At 42.1% G+C, this 19,205-nt stretch overlaps 1 protein-coding gene across 1 annotated transcript in view; it reads right to left on the bottom strand.

Annotated features, from left to right (window-relative positions):
- LOC122539383 (atrial natriuretic peptide receptor 1-like) overlaps positions 1-19,205 on the bottom strand; it is a 71,207-nt gene that overhangs the window by 44,819 nt on the left and 7,183 nt on the right. Inside the window, exons 2-5 of the mRNA XM_043674169.1 lie at positions 16,794-17,013; positions 16,082-16,187; positions 9,489-9,621; positions 945-1,068 (exon numbers count right to left, since the gene is read on the bottom strand). Of these exons, the coding sequence (XP_043530104.1) occupies positions 945-1,068; positions 9,489-9,621; positions 16,082-16,187; positions 16,794-16,847 (417 nt within the window). The 5' untranslated portion in view covers positions 16,848-17,013. The remainder of the gene's footprint in view (positions 1-944; positions 1,069-9,488; positions 9,622-16,081; positions 16,188-16,793; positions 17,014-19,205) is intronic.

Genomic DNA, 19,205 nt, shown 5'->3' with positions numbered 1-19,205 from the left:
TTCGCTCCAAGGAGAAAAGTTCCACTGCTTCAGTTTTTCATAGCTGAAGTTTCTCGTTACTGGAACCATTCTTGTAAATTGCTCTGCATTGTCTCCAATGCATTCACATCTTTCTTATAATGTGGTGCCTACAACTGTGCACAATATTCCAATTTGGATCTAACAAGTGTAAAAGCACATCCTCACCCCTACTGATAAAACTGAGGACACTGTATGCTCTACAAACTGCTCTCTCCATTTGTCCTGCCACCTTCAATGATCTGTGCACATACAAAGCACATCCAGGGCCCTCTGAAACTGCACCCCATTTGGAATTATACCTCTTATTTTCTATTTTGTTTCAAAATTTTTTCAACCAGATTGCATCACCTCACACTTCTCTGCGTTGAACCTCATCTACTCACTCCAGGTCTCACTGATGAGTAACAATATTCAAATGGAGTCACAGTAAGGGGAAGTTTGGCAAGCACTGTATTCAGTACAAAGAGAGGGAAGTGATAGTTTAATCATTGTGTGGAATCAGGTACATATTGTCAAAGCTTTATGACCATAAAGGCATAAACTGCGCAAGAAAAGGGTACTAATTGCGTGGTAACAACTTGACCATTAGAGTCAATTTGCCAACCAATGCTCTTTTCTCTTGCAGTATGAATTGTTCTTCCCTTTGAAATGTGGCATTCTTGTGTCTGTTGTGATGAATGTAAAATGAAAAGCTTTGGCAGCATGTCCCTTTTTCAGCGACTCTTAAGTTTTGTATTACCAATACACAAGCGGCAACTTGTAGATAAAGCTGAAGAGGAGACACATCAGACTCATGACATTAACTCTGGTTCTCTCCGCACAGATGCTCTCCGATTTGCTGAGTTTCTCCAGCATTGCCTGTGTTTATAATAATTTTTATCTCACACATTCATACCCAGAGTGGGCAGGCTGTGTTCACTCACCATAAAATTGAGTGGGCAGGAGTGGATGTTGGCATGGTGCACACAGCAGTTGTCTTCATTGGCATTCTTCCAGTTCAAGGGACACTCCTTCTCCTCACAGAAAGCTTTGGCTTCTGTTGGGTTGCTAGAATTGACAAAATAGGCGAATGATGTTATTACAGAAGATAGGCAGATATTTTCTAAGTTTAACTGGGTGGCCTTTCACTAAAGCACAATTACATGATGCTTCACATTCAGCTTTAATAACAAACTAAGCAAAATTTTAATTTGCAAAATAAATGAAGAAAGAATTGAATAAACTAAACCATTAACATAAAACACAGGCTTAAGGATTTCAGAACACGTGACAAAAATACAATTGTATTAATTTAGTGGGCGGCACGGTGGCACAGTGGTTAGTACTGCTGCCTCACAGCGCCAGAGACCCGGGTTCAATTCCTGCCTCAGGCGACTGACTGTGTGGAGTTTGCACGTTCTCCCCGTGTCTGCGTGGGTTTCCTCCGGGTGCTCCGGTTTCCTCCCACAGTCGAAAGATGTGCAGGTCAGGTGAATTGGCCATGCTAAATTGCCCGTAGTGTTAGGTAAGGGGTAAATGTAGGGGTATGGGTGGGTTGCGCTTCGGCTGGGTGGTGTGGACTTGTTGGGCCGAAGGGCCTGTTTCCACACTGTAAGTAATCTAATCCCATAAGCACTCCTTTACAGTTCTCAGATAAGGTAGAATTCACTTCTTTTTCACATCTATTGGAGTTCAAAGTTAAAAATCACACAGCATCAGGTTATAGTCCAACAGGTTTATTTGGAAGCACTAGCTTTCTGAGCGCTGCCCCTTTGTCAGGTGGTTGTGGAGTATAAGATCGTAAGACACAGAATTTATAGTAAAAGTTTGCAGTGTGATGTAACTGAAATGATATATTAAAAAAAGACCAGGATTGTTTGTTATGACTCTCATGATTTAGAATGACCATGTTGGTTTTAGTACTTTCATATGTAAACCCCAAAACTTTTTTTCAAGTTACATTCTCAAGTGAACTTTAACGATTGGTGCCATGTTAGCTCAGATGAAGGCGTGATGTGCCCCGTGTGAGTCTGTCTGTGCCCCAATGTTCAGACTGATTCTTATTTCTAAAAAAGGGATTTACAGAATCTTATGTGGATTGATGCAGTTTTTGAGCAAAACAAAATGTAATTCTGCAAGTACAAATTCAGCCCACAAACTTAAATGTATGCGCGTGCATGTGGGTGTGTATGTGTGTGGAGATGTATGGAGATGTATGGGGTGTGAATGTCTGTGAGAGAGTGTGTATGTGTGGGAGCGTTTAGGGGTATAAGCCTGTGAGAGGGTGTGTGTGAATCTGGGGGGGTGTATGTGTGAGCGTATGGGATGTGTGTGTGTGTGTGTGATCTCATCAACTGCCAGTTCTGATGTACCATAGCGAGAAACTGTATTGACCTCCTCAGGAGACAGACACGAGCTACAACCAACAGTGTACCCTTTGTTGTCCAGTACTTCCCAGGAGCTGAAAAGCTATACCATGCTCTTCGCAGCTTGAAACACATTATCGATGAGGATGAGTATTTCACCATGACCTTCTCCACACCTCCACTTCTCATCTTTAAGCAACCACCAAACGTCAAATAGATCATTATTCACAGCAAACTGACTGGCCTTCAGAACAACACCATACCACCTTGTCATGGCAGACGCTGCAAAATATGTTAGAATTATGACATGGATACCACCTTTATACATGGGGGCACCACCCACCATGTACGCGACAAGTACTCATGTGACTTGGCCAATGTTGTCTATCTCATACGCTACAGGCAAGGATGTGCAGAGGCATGGTACATTGACAAGACTGAGCAGAGGCTACTGCAACAGATGAATGGACACCATACAACAATCACCAGGCAGAACTGTTCCCTCCCCATCAGAGAACACTTCAGCGATCCGGGACATTTGACCTCGGACCTTCAGGTGACCGTCATTCAAGGCGGGCTTTGGGACAGGCAACAACGCAAAGTGGCTGAGCAGAGGCTGATAGCTAAGTTCGGTAAACCATTGGGATGGTCTCAACCAGGACCTTGGGTTCATGTCACATGAAAGGTGACCCGACTACACTAAACACACACCCACACACACACAGACTCATACACAAGCTCTCTCATAAGCTCACACATAAACCCCCCGCCCACACACTCACACCCACACCCACACACGCACCCTCTCACAGACTTATACCCCTTTACACTCACACACATACATGTGGGGTGAATTTGTACTTGCAGAATTATGTTTTATTTTGCTCAAAAACTGCATGAATCCATGAAAGATTCTGTAAATCCTTTTTTAAGAAATAGAATCAGTCTGAACATTGGGACACAGACAGACAGACTTTAACCTCACACTTGCAATGTATTATCTGAGCTGACATGGCACCTACAGTTCACTTGAGAATGTAACTTGAAAAAAAGTTCTGGGGTTTACATAAGAAAGAACTGAAACCAACATGGTCATTCTAAAAGATGAGAGTCATAACAAACAATCCAAGTCTTTTTCAATATATCATTTCAGTTGCATCACACTGTAATATTTTGTTTTAAATTCTGTATCTTATGATCATATACTCCACAACCACTTGATGAAGGGGCAGTGCTCCAAAAGCTAGTGCTTCCAAATAAACCTGCTGGACTATAATCTGGTGTTGTGTGATTTTTAACTTTGTACAGCCCAGTCCAACACCGGCACCTCCATATCGTGACATCTATTGGAGTTAATGTAAGTTTAGCTTCACTTTGCCATTTTAAAAATCTGATAGGTTCTTCCTGGAGTTGTCACCCTACTGAGCTTAGACTTTCTCAGTTTCAAATACTGTCTTCAGGGTTGCAATCAAATATTATTTCACTATTTGAAGTTATTTTACTACTCTCAATGCAATATCTCCATTTAACAAGCCATTCTTTAATCCAACTGTATAATGAGACTGGTTTGTAACCTCCACGTATGCGCCCAATTAATATTTTTTCTTTCATTAACCCCTTGGAAGACAATTATCATCAGCCAGCATCAGTGACTGACTTGTTCCAGTGTTTCTCAATATATTTATTGGTTGACCTCCTTGATTTGAAGCATGAGAAATACCTCCTGTTTGAGATAATACTCCTAACCACACACTCTTTAAGATGATTCGGAGATGCCGGTGTTGGACTGGGGTGCACAAAGTTAAAAATCACACCATACCAGGTTATAGTCCAACAGGTTTCTTTGCAAACACTAGCTTTTGCAGTGTTGCTCCTTCATCAGGATATTGTGGCCACAACCACCTGATGAAGGGGCAGCGCTTCGAAAGCTTGTGCTTCCAAACAAACCTGTTGGACTCTAACCTGGTGTTGTGTGATTTTTAACTCTTTAAGATGTACTCTATATTTCTGCTTTTCCTACTAAAATGGAACCTTACCATTCTTCACATTGTATTCCATTTTACCCACTGACTTAGCCTTTCAAAAGGTCTTTGCAGCTTTCACACCCACCTCGTTTTGTGTCATCTGTGAATGATAAAATATTACTCTATTGTCTGTTTGCTTTCCATTAAACCTTCTCAATCTATGTTAGTATAATCTCCCAATCCCACAAACTCTGATTTTGTTCACTAACCTATTGTGGAACATCATCCAAAACCTTTGAAAAATGTAAACAGTCAGATCGACCAGTTCTTCCTTATATATACTACAAATTACTTCCTCAAAAAAAAAAATCCAACAGGCAGGAATCCATGTTGACGCTGCCTAATTTTATTAGTATTTCCAATGTATTTATTGTTGAGTCTAGCATTTTCCTTCCTCCTGATGTTGTGCTAACAGGTCTATATTTCCCAGTTTTCCCTCTACCTCCTTTCTTGAATAACGTTGCCGTATGCACACATCAGCAGGGTCCATTTCAGAATCAATATAATTTTAAAAATGACCACCAAAGCATCTAGTATTTCTACATCCACCTCTTTTAGCACATTCAGATATGAAGGCTTTTACCATGCATTTTAATACACTCACTAGTTTACACTCACATTCTTTTTCTCTGCTTTAGCCTTTTTCTTGATCTCCCTTTGTAACTCTCTTGTAAAAGTTTAAAAATGTTAGTTGCTTTTATCAATTCATCTGAAACATTTAAGTGAATTTGTTGTTTAAGTTGACTTTAACATCTGAAGATTTTTTTCAGGCTTAGACAAGGAAGCTCCCTACTGAGAGAACCTGTAGTAGTTAGTTAATTAATTAATTAATTAGAGGGCTATCCTAAATTTGTCTTTGAACATAGCGGGACAGAGCTGATTTATCTAAGTCACAAGCACTATCAATAAGGGGTCAGTAAAGTGTCACTACCACAGAGCAGGTGGCACAGAATGAAAAGCTTAAGAGTTTGCTCAGTGTAGGAGTGTGGTGAAGTCGTAAAAGGAGGTATGCCTTTATTTCTCCTGATGTTTTCAGAACGTAGAACCTACTGCTGGGAGCCAGTGAAAGTCAGTCTTGAGTGAAAAACAAGTGTGGTAGCATAGGAGTCTGGTAAGCTCTTACAAACGATAAGTGATCAGTATAAAGGGTTGTGTAAATAGGCTGTTTAGGAACCATAGGTCTATAAATAAAAAGCACTGAAAATGTTACCTGTTTAATGAAGGCACATATAACTTTTAGTTGTAGGTGGCATCAGCATTTAATAGGTACAGTCAAATAATGGTGAAGAATAGCAATGACTGATTGTACTAATCAGCACAGACAAAGCTGAGATGGGCATGTGTGTTGCAGCCGAGGAATGGGGAAGCTTCTGGACCTGAAAGTGAATCAGCACAAACACACCGTAGCAAATGAGTAAAGCTCAGGCTGTTGAGTTGAAGACATTGTGACGCATCATGATTGGTGAGAGATACCTGGTCACTAAGTTCTACAAGGCAGTCATGCTCCTTAAAACAGATCTGCTGATACCATCTTTCACAATCCAGAGATTGGTTCAACTGAGGGTAGCAAAGGTGATTGTAGCAGTGATGGGATAATATTGCGGGAGGAATGGACACTGCTCTATGCAGTTGAGATGGCTATGTTAGTGCCAAGATTTAGAACGTCTGCTCAGGAATGGACAGGAATTTGAAGTGGAGTAGTCCATGTACGTACCAACAACATAGGTAGAACTAGGAAAGAGGTTGTGCTTAGATAGTTCGAGGTATTAGGCAAAAGAAAATCAAGAACAGAACGCTAAGGATAATCTCTGGATTGTTACGTGTGACATATGCCAATTCAAACAACCATGATAAATATGTTAAAGGTGATTTCCTTTTCATAAAACTATGCTGACACTTTCCAGTTGCCTTGCATTGTTATAAGATTAATTTTAACACTTTCCCCACAGCAAATGTAAAGGTAACAGACATATAATTTCCTGCTTTTTTTTTTCCAAATAGAGGACATTTATATGTTATTTTCCATTCAGATAGGAACTTTCCTGGGTTTAGGAATTTTTGAAAATTAACACCATTATTATCTCATTAGATACCACTTTTAAGATTTCACGATGATGTCAGTCCCCAGAACTCTATTAGTTTGCTGGGTTCTGCTTTCCTAGCAATTATAATTTCAACAAGTTTCTTTCTTCTTTCCATTTCCTGATTTACAGCTATTTCTGGGATTTTTTTTTGTCCTGAAGATGAACACAAAATACTTGCTCACCTCATTCACCATTTCCCTATTTCCTACAATTATCACCCCATTCTCACTCCTAGAGGGCCAGCATTTACTTAACTTTCTGGGTTAAATAGGTATAGGTAAAGTTGCCATAGCCCCAGAGGGTTGCTCTCTCAGTACAGAGAGAGATGACTGGTGGTGAGTTTAATCTGTGGGTCATCACACTGTTAGTGAGGGGCTAAGTTGAGAAAGCAAGGCCTTCATGGTGACCTCAGCTGGTTCAAGAATTGAACTTACTGTTGTTAGAGAAGCCAGCCATTAAGCTAAACAGCCAAACAAACACTCATTGCCTCAGGAGGTAGTGGAGGCAGATTCAGTGAATTTTGTTTTAAGGTAGAGTTAGATCAATTTTTGTTAGACAGCATAATTAAAGTTTGTCAGGGCTAGGTAGGAATGTGGAATTTGAAAGACAAATATATCAGCCATGATCATTTAGAACAATAAAGCAAATGACCTACTCCTGCACCAAATACATGTTCTCATATGTAATGACAACGACTTACTTTTAGATCATGCCTTTAACATAGCCACAAGAGCAAATAGGATGGGTGGGTTTTAAGGAGCATCTTAAAGGAGAGAAGAGTAAGGAAATTTAAGAGGGAAATTCCGGAGTCTAGGGCCTCAGCAGCTGAAGACCCCTCTCACCCTAAACCTATGCCCTCTAGTTCTGGACTCCCCCAACCCAGGGATAGGACATTCTCTATTTACCCTATCCACGCCCCTCATGATTTTATAAACCTTTATAAGGTCACCTCTCAGCCTCCGATGCTCCAGGGAAAACAGCCCCAGATTATTCGGCCTCTCCCTATAGCTGAAATCCTCTAAATGTTTTGTAAATCTTTCAAGTTTCACAACATCCTTCCTATAGGAGGGAAAACAGAATTGCACACAATATTCCAAAAGTGGTGTAACCAATATGCTGGACAGCTGCAACATCACCTCCCAAGTCCTATACTCATTGCTTTGACCAATAAAAGGACACCAAACACCTTCTTCAATATCCTATCTATCTGAGATTCCATTTTCAAGGATTTGCTTTCTGTCCCTTATGACTAACTTTAAAAGAGAATTAATGAAGGATATTGACAGCTGACATTAAAAGGGGATTACTGTACTGACACACACTGTTCTCCTTTCCATACAAAATATATCCCCAAATTTGAGATTCCCTCACAAAGAACCATAATAATTATTACTAACTCAACAAGATGGCACCCTCAATGTAATCTATTTATTTAGTGTCACTGATTTATTTGGCTCAGTAGATAATGCTCTCATCCCTGTGTTTGGGGATTGTGAATTAAAAGTCACACTCCTGGATTTAAGACCAACTCTGAAGGCTGACACACTCAGTGCAGTTTTGGGAGAGTGCTAGACTATCAGAAGCTCAGTCTGCCCTCTCAGATTTATAAAAGAGATCTATGGCACTATTTCAAAGAACAGCAGGGAATTATCTGTGGTGTCCTGGATAATACATATCTCTCAAACAACATCAGCAAAAAGTAAAAGTGTTATCTGGTGGTGATCACCGAGCTGCATGTGTGTAAACTGGCTGCCATGATTCTCCTGTTACTGTAGTGATTGGAACCAGGTTGGACTCATTGACTATGAGGTCATTAGCCCTGGCTAACAACCCCAATCAATCAGGAAAATCCTGGCTGACCATATAACCAGGGGACTTGCACCCAGGTATCCCTCTCAATAATTTTAGGGAGAGGTGACACTGCAGCGGTGGAGTGCTTTATTTCCCCCTTCAATTCTAGTTTGATTTAATCCCTGCACCCCCTTTTACCATTTTCACATAAGCATAGCTCACTCTCGGCTTTGTTTGTCACTGGTTCATTGGCTACATGATTGTCTTTTCTCATGGTGGAATGTTAATAAAGTTATTTTCATTTGGTGTTTTCACTGTATCTTGTACCTACACAAACACACACGCAAATATAAGCACTACTGCTGTATAGCAGTATTGTAGGGAGAAAGGAAAAGAAAAAAAATAACCAGGATACTCAGGCCTAGGTGTTCCTGGAAAAGGAGCACACAGCATCCACCAATACTCTCGATCTTTTTGGGGAGAGGTGGGAACGACGGGGAGTGGACTGTTTAATTCCCCGTCCAATTCTGTCTTGATTTAATCCCTACCTTCCCCTTTCACCTTGGGTTTCATGTAAGCAATGCTCACTCCAGGCTTTGCTTGTCACTAGTCCCTTGGCCATATTGGTGCTTTTCCTGGTGATGGAGTATTAATAAAGTTATTTACACTTGGTGTTTTCACTGTGTGTTGAACCTGCACACACAACAACAAAATATAACCAGGAGATTAGAATGTCCTCAGTTCAGGCAACTGACTCTGAGCTGGCTGGCTAGCTACAGCCTGTGTACTGTATATAAGTAAATAATTGGTGACTTTGTGATGGAACGCTGGCCTCTGTGCAGTTATTTCATTTACAACAGTGGCTACATTTTAATTTTTTATGAGCTAATAGTGCAGTTAGAAAAACTCGAATGGCAGAGATGAGGGGTACCTCTGAGAGGAGATTTTAACTCTTTAGGAAGTTGTTTTTTTGGAAATCAATGGGGGCACAAAACAGACATTTTTTTCATGTCCTTGCTGAAACACCAAGTTCTTCACCCCACTTGAACACTCAACAGCATAAAATCAGTTACCGTGGATTGGAGGTGGGGTGGGACACACTTAGAAAGGTAGAAGGTGATAGAGAATTGGCACAATGTCAACAAGTTTGCAAGTTAGTGCAGTCAGTGGATGTACACCTTCCATGTCAACACAGAAAACTGTGGCACAAAAGCAGTACTCACCTGTGTAACAGAATGTTATTTGCCACCGCCCAGTGATAAAAATGATCCGTTACAGTTACTGCATAGGTCACATTAAATTCTTCACCACTAAGTACCTTCTCTGAGGGTCTCTGCACCCATGCCATTTCCAGGCCTGCAGAAGGAAGGTATTGTTAAACAAACAGTTCTATTAATTTGATGAGAGCTGGAAAAAGAATGCAAGTAGACTGCAAAACTGCAAATGCTCTCCTTTATAAAACTCAAATATTATGCAAATGATTGAGAACTTAAATGAACTCAAACTTGATAACACATGATCTATGGGCTTCAACACAAAATGCAGCAATGGAAATTTAACTTTAATTCTGTAAATTAAGAAAATGTACATTCTGCAACTTGTAATTAAAAGCTGAAAAGATTACAACTATACATTCTTTCATACTCTATTTGAGATTTATACTGTATCTAAGTTATGAATTATGGTTACTTGATTATTTATATTTTAATACAATCCAGCATCTACATCACTTTGACTATTCCTTCCATACTTTATTTGTGGTCAGGATTCAGAAGCTCCAAATGTCCAACATGCGTGTTTGGGAATAAGCCATAAGGAGATAAACCTTTTGTGGCAAATAATCCCCTGCTGAAATGGCTCTTTTTCTCCTTCTTACATTAACTTTATCACATTGCTATGGTGGCTCAATGGCTAGCACTGCTGCCTTACAGTACCAGGGACCTGGGTTCGATTCCAGCCTCAGGTGGCTGTCTGTGTGGAGTTTGTACATTCTCCCCATGTCTGTGTGGGTTTCCTCCCACAATCCAATGATGTGTAGGTTAGGTGGATTGGCTATGCTAAATTGCCCATATTGTGCAGGCTAGGTGGATTGGCCATGGGAAGTGGGAGGTTTGGGTCTGGATGGAATGCTCTTCAGAGCATAGGTGTGACTTGATGGGCCAAATGGCCTACTTCCACAATGTAGTGATTCTATGATCAGTTGAACTGAGCTTTTGCATAATAAACCAGCAATTGTACTTCAGAACTAATATATGGGTTTCTAAGATGGGATCAGTAAGTTCATAAAATTTAAATCTTTCAACTTAGCCACAGCTAGTTCATTATAAAACATAAGTGATTCATCAACTAACAGCAAGGTGAAATAATAAAGTATTCAATGGCAATGGACATGTGAAAACTTTTTCATGCAGCAAATGGCTTTGAGCCTGTTGGGAGTGGGTTGAATTGAGGAATTAAGAGGGAGTTGGATTTACTCTCTGTAAAGGAGGAAACTGGGTGAATGGTGCTTGTTCATTTGCCCCCTCAGAGATCTAACACACTCCTGAAGTAGCTATATTGTACAGGACATTGATTAGGCCACTTTTGGAATATTATGAGCAATTCTAGTCTCCCTCCTATTGGAAGGATGTTGTGAAACTTGGTTGGAAATCACACAATGTCAGATGGTAGTCCAGCGGGTTTATTTGGAGCCACTAGCTTTGGAGGTGCTACCCCTTCGGGACGTGAGCTTTCAGGTAAACCTGTTGGATTATGGCCTGGTGTTGTGTGACTTTTAAACTTTGTCCACCCCAGTCCAACAGCAGCACCTCCAAAAGTTGTGAAATTTGAAAGGGTTCAGAAAAGCTTTGCAAGGATGTTGTCGGGATTGGAGGTTTTGAGCTATAGAGAGAGCTTGGGCTATTTTCCCAGGAGCATTGGAGGGGTGAGCTTTTAAAGGTTTATGAAGTCATGAGTGACATGGATAGGGTAAATAGACAAGATATTTTCCCTCGGTTGAGGGAGTCCAGATCTGGAGGGCATAGGTTTATGGTGAGAGGGGAAGGGACCAAAGAGGGAACCTCTTCATACAGACGGTGGTACATGTATTGAATGAGCTGCCAGAGGAAGTGGTGGACGCTTGTACAATTACAACTTTTAAAAGGCATCTGGACGGGTATATGAATTGCAGGGGTTTGGAGGGTGTGGGCCAAATGCTGGCAAATGAGACTAGATTAGTTTAAGATATCTGCACAGCGTGGAGCTGGACTGAAGGGTCTGTTTCCATACTGTACATCTCTATGACTCTATCATCCTAATCATTCTAACCCACTATAGATTATTTCTTAAATTATTTTCAGATAAAAGTCAAATAATGAAAGAATGAAGATTTTCAATGTTTTGGAGAAAAGAGAGCTGGACTAATTAGATAACCTTTCCAAAGAGATTTTAATATTTCTGTTCCTGCAGTTTTGCTGGGTTAAAATCCTGGAAATTGTTATCTCTTGGGCCTGTGGATGTACTTCCATCGATGGGCTTCAGTGATTCAAGAAGGCAGCTCATCAGAGCAGCTAAAGGAAACGCTGAACTCTAAAAGACAGAGATGCAGAAATGATTATGGATGTAGGTTTGCTCACTGAGCTGTAGGTTTGATATCCAGACGTTTCATTACTTGGCGAGGTAACATCATCAGTGGCGACCTCCAAGTGAAGCGAAGCTGTTGTCTCCTGCTTTCTATTTATATCTTTCTCCTGAATGGGGTTCCTGGGATTTGTGGTGATGTCATTTCCTGTTCGTTTTCTGAGGGGTTGATAGATGGCATCTAGATCCGTGTGTTTGTTTATGGCATTGTGGTTGAAGTGCCAGGCCTCTAGGAATTCTCTGGCATGGCTTTGCTTAGCCTGGTAAAAACGAGGCGTCCCAATCAAAATGGTGGCTTTTTTTCATCCATGTGTAGGTCTATAAGGGAGAGCAGGTCGTGTCTTTTTGTGGCTAGCTGGTGTTCGTGTATCCTGGTGGCTAACTTTCTTACTGTTTGTCCTATGTAGTGTTTGTGGCAGTCCTTGCATGGAATTTTGTAGATGACATTGGTTTTGTCCATGGGTTGTACTGGGTCTTTTAAGTTTGTTAGTTTTTGTTTGAGAGTGTTGGTAGGTTTGTGCGCTACTAGGATTCTGAGGGGTCTTAGTAGTCTGGCTGTTATTTCTGAAACTTCTTTGATGTATGGTAAGGTGGTTAAGGTTTCTGGCTGTGTTTGGTCTGCTTGTCGTGGTTTGTTCTTGAGGAATCTGCGCACTGTATTTTTTGAGTATCCGTTCTTCTTGAATACGTTGTATAGGTGGTTCTCCTCTGTTTTGCGTAGTTCGTCTGTGCTGGAATAGTGTTCTGATACCGCATCGTTTGTGTGTGTTGGGATGGTTGCAGGTGTAGTTAAGTATTTGGTCAATGTTTGTCAGTTGGAATAATTTTCCGACAAACCGATCAGACACAATCAATATTGTTTTATGAAGAGGTAAGTAAGTTTGATTTTTCTTCATAGTTTCTCCTCTTGCCTGAGGTGAGGTGATCCTCAGGTTAACCCACCACCTCGCCCTAATGAGCGAGCAACCCAATGATCTGACAGAACTCTAGCTGGTTTAGCTTTACTTCTCTGAATCATAGAATCCCTAGAGTGTGGAAGCAGGCCATCTGGCCCATTGAGTCCACACCGAACCACCAACCTTACCCCCCCAGACCCACCCTATCCCTGTAACTCTGCATTTCCTATGGCTAATCTACCTAGACTGCACATCCCTGGATACTATGGGTAATTTAGTATGGCCAGTCCAACTAACCTGCACATCTTTGGACTGTGGGAGGAAACTGGAGCACCCAAAGGAAACCCATTGCAGAGATAGGGAGAATGCAAACTCCGTGCAGACTAATTTATTAGAATTTTGAGACGATGTAAAGGCAGACTGGTAGACAGATATCAGAATTCTATGCCTCCCTAGGATTGGACCGGCACTAGTTGGGGCTGGCCTGATAGGAGAGTGAAGTCTCTCACCAACTCACCATTGGTAGCTTTCCATCAGTGGCAGGGGAAGTGTCAGGTGACCAATGGTTACTTACCTGCTTTCTCATGCTATTAGCCGTATTTTACCAGTGGTTGGTGCAGTATCTGGTGAGGCTGCCTGTCTAATATGCCCACCCCATTATTATATGGATAGGCTTTCTGCCTAATGAAGGCTGCTCTTTCCCACACACACCCTTTCTCTCTCTCTCTCTCTCTCTCTCTCTCTCACACACACACACACAGAGTATGCTGCATTTCTACAGACTCAGGACTCATGGTTGAGGTGGCGGAATGAAGATTGACTCTCTTTCAGTTACTGTATATCTTTTTATTCTTAAACTATTCGAAATGGTGTCAGATTATGGCAACAGTCAAAACTTTTCATGTATTTTACAGTGAATAATGCTGGAAAATACAAAGTGACTACAAATCATTCAATTCAGGGCAGCACAGTTGCTCAGTGGTTAGCATTGCTATCTCATAATGCCAGGATCCTGGGTTCGATTCCACCCTCAGGTGACTGTCTGTGTGGAGTTTGCACATTCTCCTGTGGCTGCTTAGGTTTCCTCTGAGTGCTCTGGTCTCCTCCTACGGTCCAAAGATTAGGTGGATTGGCCATGCCAAATTGCCCACTGTGTGCAAAGATGTGAGGATAGATGATTTAGCCTAGTAACAGGCATAGAGTTGGGGAATGGGTCTGGATGGAATACTTTTCAGAAGGTTGGTGTGGACTTGATGGGCCAAATACACTTGTTTCGACACTGTAGGGATTCTGTCCCAAGAATTCAATTCAAATCATCTACAGAGGGTTGTGGATACTCAATTGTGGAGTATATTTAAGGCTGGAATAGACCATCTTTCAGGGTTGGAGGGTTATTGGATCTAGGTGAGAAAGTGGAGTTGAGATAGGTCAACCATGATGGTACTGAATGATGGAGTAGGCTTGAAGGGAGGAAGTTTCTATTGCTGCACCTAAGTCTGATATTATCATGTTCTATGTATAATCAGACAAAAGGCCTTCTTTTGTGCTGTAGGATTCAATGATTTGAAGGTTTGAGACCTAATTTATTTGACGCAAAGTTATAGAAATCTGGCAATCTCTTCCCACATCAAAAAGATTGATTGGTCCTGGGATAGAATGGATTCAATTATGAGAATGGTTTGTATAGTGCAGGCTTGTATTGCCTGGAACATAAAAGATTGAGGTGTGATCCATTGAGCTTCTGGGGAACCCAGAACTAATGAACACCATTTTAAAACATAAACCTAGCCCATTTCAACACACTGTAGACGGGCAGGATGCTGGAAGAACACAGCAGGCCCAGCAGCATCAGGAGGTGGAGAAGTTGATGTTTCGGGTGCTTCTGCACCCAAAACATCGACTTCTCCACTTCCTAAAGCTGCCGGGCCTGCTGTGTTCTTCCAGCCTATTGCTTGTCTACCTTGCATTCCACCATCTGCACTTTTTTTTCATCTCATTTCAACACTATGTTAAGATGATCCTCTCCGCACATGAGGTAGCAGAAATCTGGAACTCTCACCCTCCCTGTGTGGCTGAGAGCTAATGGAAAATTCCATTCCAGATAAATGGATTTTCGTTAGGCAAGAATATTAAAGGCAGTTCCATGGAGCTTAAAATACAGAACAATTTAAATCCTACAAATTGTAGTAAAAGCTTGATGAGCAGAATGGTCTACTCCTTTCAATGTTTCTTACAATTGAAAAATTAGAAGTGATCTCTTTGGAGAAAGACAGGGACAACTGGTCAGCAGATTGTCCTACATCCTGTTATTGTTGGAGGCAGACACTATTTCATACTAACAGCGATGTGTCCAGTTTTGCCAGTCAGTTCCTATATTGAGATACAAAATCAGAAATTGCTGGGAAAAAAAACTCAGCAGGTTCAGCAGCATCTATGGAGAGAAAACAACGCTAACATTTATGGTCCAGTGACCTGAGGGGGCCTGAGCACTTTCTCCTTATGTTCTTCCTTCAGTCTCCTCACACCAGGCCCTGTCATCACATGGGCTGCTACCATTAACGACCCATTGTCAGCTGGTCATTTTCCGAGGCTCACCTTTCCCCATTCCATTGTCTGCCCAAGTGTTTTTCTGTTTTTTCGCTCCATCTCCACCTATCGTTTCATCGCCTCAACCAAATCCCTCCCCTTTCAGCATATATACCAAACCTTTTCCCAGTTAAGGGTCAGTGGACCCGAAACGTTAATTCTGCTTTCTCTCTTATAGATGCTGCCAGATCTGCTGAGCTTTTCCCAGTAAGTTCGATTTTCTAGAATCCCGCAGTTTTTTGTTTTCTTTGTCTGGGGATGTTTGTTCCTCTATTGATGCCGCCCTTTAACCTCTTTAAATGATTGTAGCCAGGACTTGGGCGGACTGGGCTGGTGTGTTAGACTCAATGATAAACCATTGTCCGTTTTTAGAGCCGCTGCTCTCATCGAGGGCAGGTTAAGCTCAGTGTTGCAAACCTCTTCAAATCCATTTCTGCAACAGCTTTTCTGCTGAATGTTGCTCCACTGCCCCCACCCCACCTCCCCCATGTTCTGTCCATCCACAAACTATATCTTTAACATCAATTGCAAACAAACAGCAACCGATACAACGGTGAACGATAGGCAAATCAAACAGAAATCAATGGTGCCACCCCGTTTAAAATACTTCCCCACTTCGGGCCGAATGGTCTCTTCCCACGCCATCTCCCGCTCGGAGAGAGTCCTATAGTAGTAACACTGGCTTGTTAACAAATGGGGAAAGGGCACACACTCACCTCCACAGTCGATCATGTTGTATTCATGCGGGTTTTCCAAAGGCCAGCAATCATACTCCGTGTTGTCCAGGTCATGCCACTGTCTTGTGCTTCTCGTTAGCATCGCCTTTGCAAATATATGGGAACAATTGGAGGCAAACGATTCAGAACAACTGCCACAAGTTGTCACCCCTATTCAACGATGACCTCCTGTAAACACTAAATTGAAAACTTCCCTGGTTTCAACTGAAATCTATTCTGATGACCATGGCTTGCCTTAGAACATCTATTATGGACAAACGGGCAGCTGGAAGAACACAGCAAGCCAGGCAGCATCAGGAGGTGGAGAAATCGACCTTTCGGGTATGACCCATTTTCAGCAATGAGGGTTATACAAGAAACATCGACATCTCCACCTCCTATGCTGCCTGGCTTGCTGTGTTCTTCCAGCTGCCCGTTTCTCTACTTTGGATTCCAGCATCTGCAATTTTGTTTTTGTCTCTAACTAACTTTGCATATTTATTATTGCGGGACATTTCTTTTCTCCTTTCAGAATTCGTTTCTCAAATTTCAACGAGTAGAGTCTGCCTTATGCTTTTAGATGGTTTCTAAATTGTAGTTCACATCTTATTACGCACAGAATGTCTGGAATGCATATATTGTCGTATTCCAGTATCAAGATGTATCTTTAAAAATGCACTATTCAAATCAATTATTAAACAAATAAACTTACCAGCAAATAACAAACAATAAAATGAGCAAATTTGTCCCGTTTAGAAAATGACATAATCCTCTGCAGCGGGGTGTGTTGGAGATCGAATCCAGTCCAGAAACTGGGAACCTCAAATCGTTAATAACAAAAAAAATTCTGCGATTTTGTTTTCTGACCGTGAATCCTCTGAAGGCTTCTCGCCAGGGTTTCTGTGAGCATGCGTGAGCATTCTGTGTAGCACCTGAAAAAACATGGGGAAGAAGGGAGAGGGATAAATGGAGCAAATTTCTAACCTTCCCTCCACCCCCCCCCCCCCCCCTCAAAACATCAGTTCCAGAGCAAACTACACCTTCAGTCACAGGGACACAGATGAAATCACTTCAGTCACACACAGAGATGACTGAAACTGGGGTTTACACAGCCTCAAGTTCGTGAGTCCCCTCTACCCCTCTCCATCCCAAATGGACACTTTGCTTGTAATCACACTTTCAGGTAGAATTGGGTACTTCAGGTAGAATTTTGGATTTCAGAAACTGAGCAGCAGTGTGAGCAGCAAACAAGCGAGAGGGAGAGGGAGAGACCAGGTTCCAAATGCATCAATGCCTGATTGTATACTGGAGAGGTAATCCCCCATATCACCGCAAACTGGGGGGAGAGGCAGGGCCAGAAATTAAATCAATTTCAAACAACGAATTCAGCAGTTCATCATTCGTCCTTACTTCAAGTAAACTTGGTGCTGCCTGTTAGTTAAAACAGGAGAGGCCGTTCAGCCGCTTGTATCTGTTCCTGCTATTCAACCAGATCGGAGCTGGTTAACTCTGCTCTCCAGGCTTGGGTTTACTCCTCTCAATCCCTTTAACCCAACAGAAATTCTCGGTTTGCACCTGCCTAGCCTCAGCAGCTTTTCTTTAGAGAGGAGAAAGTTCCAGATGCATATAAAAGTATGAGGTGAGTTGCTGGTCATTCTCACTGTGAGAATTACAGTATTTGACACTGTCAAATCCCTTGTGCTAAGGTTAAGTCACCATAGTCCTACCAGACTCTCGCATTAGAGAGAGATCACTGATGGTGGTTTAACCTGAGGGACCCCGTTTCTCAGGCAAGAGGAGAGGTTGAGAATCCTTTATGGTAACCTCAGCCAGGGTAGGAATTGAACTCACGCTGTTGAAGTTACACATCATCTCAAACCAGATGTACAGCCAACTGAACTAACCAATACTTTCTCTGTAGCACAGCCTCAGGGTAAAGTGAATAAGATGTATTTTATTCTTAAACATTTTCTGCTGCTTATGTTTTCAGGCATTCCTTGTTTCCATTTTATCTCTCACCTACCCCAGTCCCATCAGCGACCTCAACTCTCTATCTTTCTCTTTGCTTTCAAACCCACAAAAGGCTGGTTCTTCTCCGTTGCGTATGGATAGATATCGCTTTATGTACAAGAAACGGTGAACATCACGTGACACCAGCAGATTGTAAATCAGACGTCATTATAGAAGAAATGGCTTCAGAGTGAATGTTGTTTCCTCACAGAGGTGGAAGCTTCGTGTTAAATTATATTAAATTCCCTACAGTGTGCAAACGGGACCTTTAGCCCAACAAATCCACACGGACCCTCCGAAGAGCAACCCACCATACCCAACCCCCTACATTCACCGCTGATTAATGCGGCTAGCACTGTGGGCAATTTAGCATAGCCAGTTCACCTAACCTGCACATCTTTGGAGTGTGGGAGGAAACCCATTATCCGCAGACATGGAGAGAATGTGCAAACTCCACACAGACAGTTGGTGGAGGCGGGAATTGAACCCAAGTCCCTGGCGCTGTAAGGTCACAGTGCTAACCACTGAGCCACCACGCCATCTGACTCCTGAGAGACAATCAGTTACCATCACTGAATCCTGTACTATCAACACCCTAGGAGTTATCATTGACCAGAAACTCAACTGGACTCACCACAGAAATGCAGTGGCTACAAGAGCAGATCGGAGGCTGGAAATACTTCAGCAAGTAACTCAGCTCATGACTCCCCAAAGCCTGTCCACCATCTACAAGGCACAAGTCAGGAGTGTGATGCGATACTTCCCACTTGCCTGGATGAGTGCAGCCCCAACAACATGCAAGAAACTTGATACCATCCAGGACAAAGCAGCCTGCTCCACAAGTATCCTCTCCCTCCAGGGCAGACGCTCATTAGTAGTAGGGTATACTATCTACAAGATGCACTGCAGAAAATCATTAAAGATCCTCAGTCAGCAACTTCCAAACCAAGGTAAAAACAAAGACTGCAGATGCTGGAAACCAGATTCTGGATCAGTGGTGCTAGAAGAGCACAGCAGTTCAGGCAGCATCCGAGGAGCAGTAAAATTGACGTTTCGGGCAAAAGCCCTACATCAGGAATAAAGGCAGAGAGTCTGAAGGGTGGAGAGATAAGCT

The sequence above is a fragment of the Chiloscyllium plagiosum genome, chromosome 2 (genome assembly GCF_004010195.1).
Source record: "Chiloscyllium plagiosum isolate BGI_BamShark_2017 chromosome 2, ASM401019v2, whole genome shotgun sequence".
Taxonomy (NCBI): Eukaryota; Metazoa; Chordata; class Chondrichthyes; order Orectolobiformes; family Hemiscylliidae; genus Chiloscyllium; species Chiloscyllium plagiosum.
This window is presented reverse-complemented; position numbering and strand designations above follow the sequence as displayed.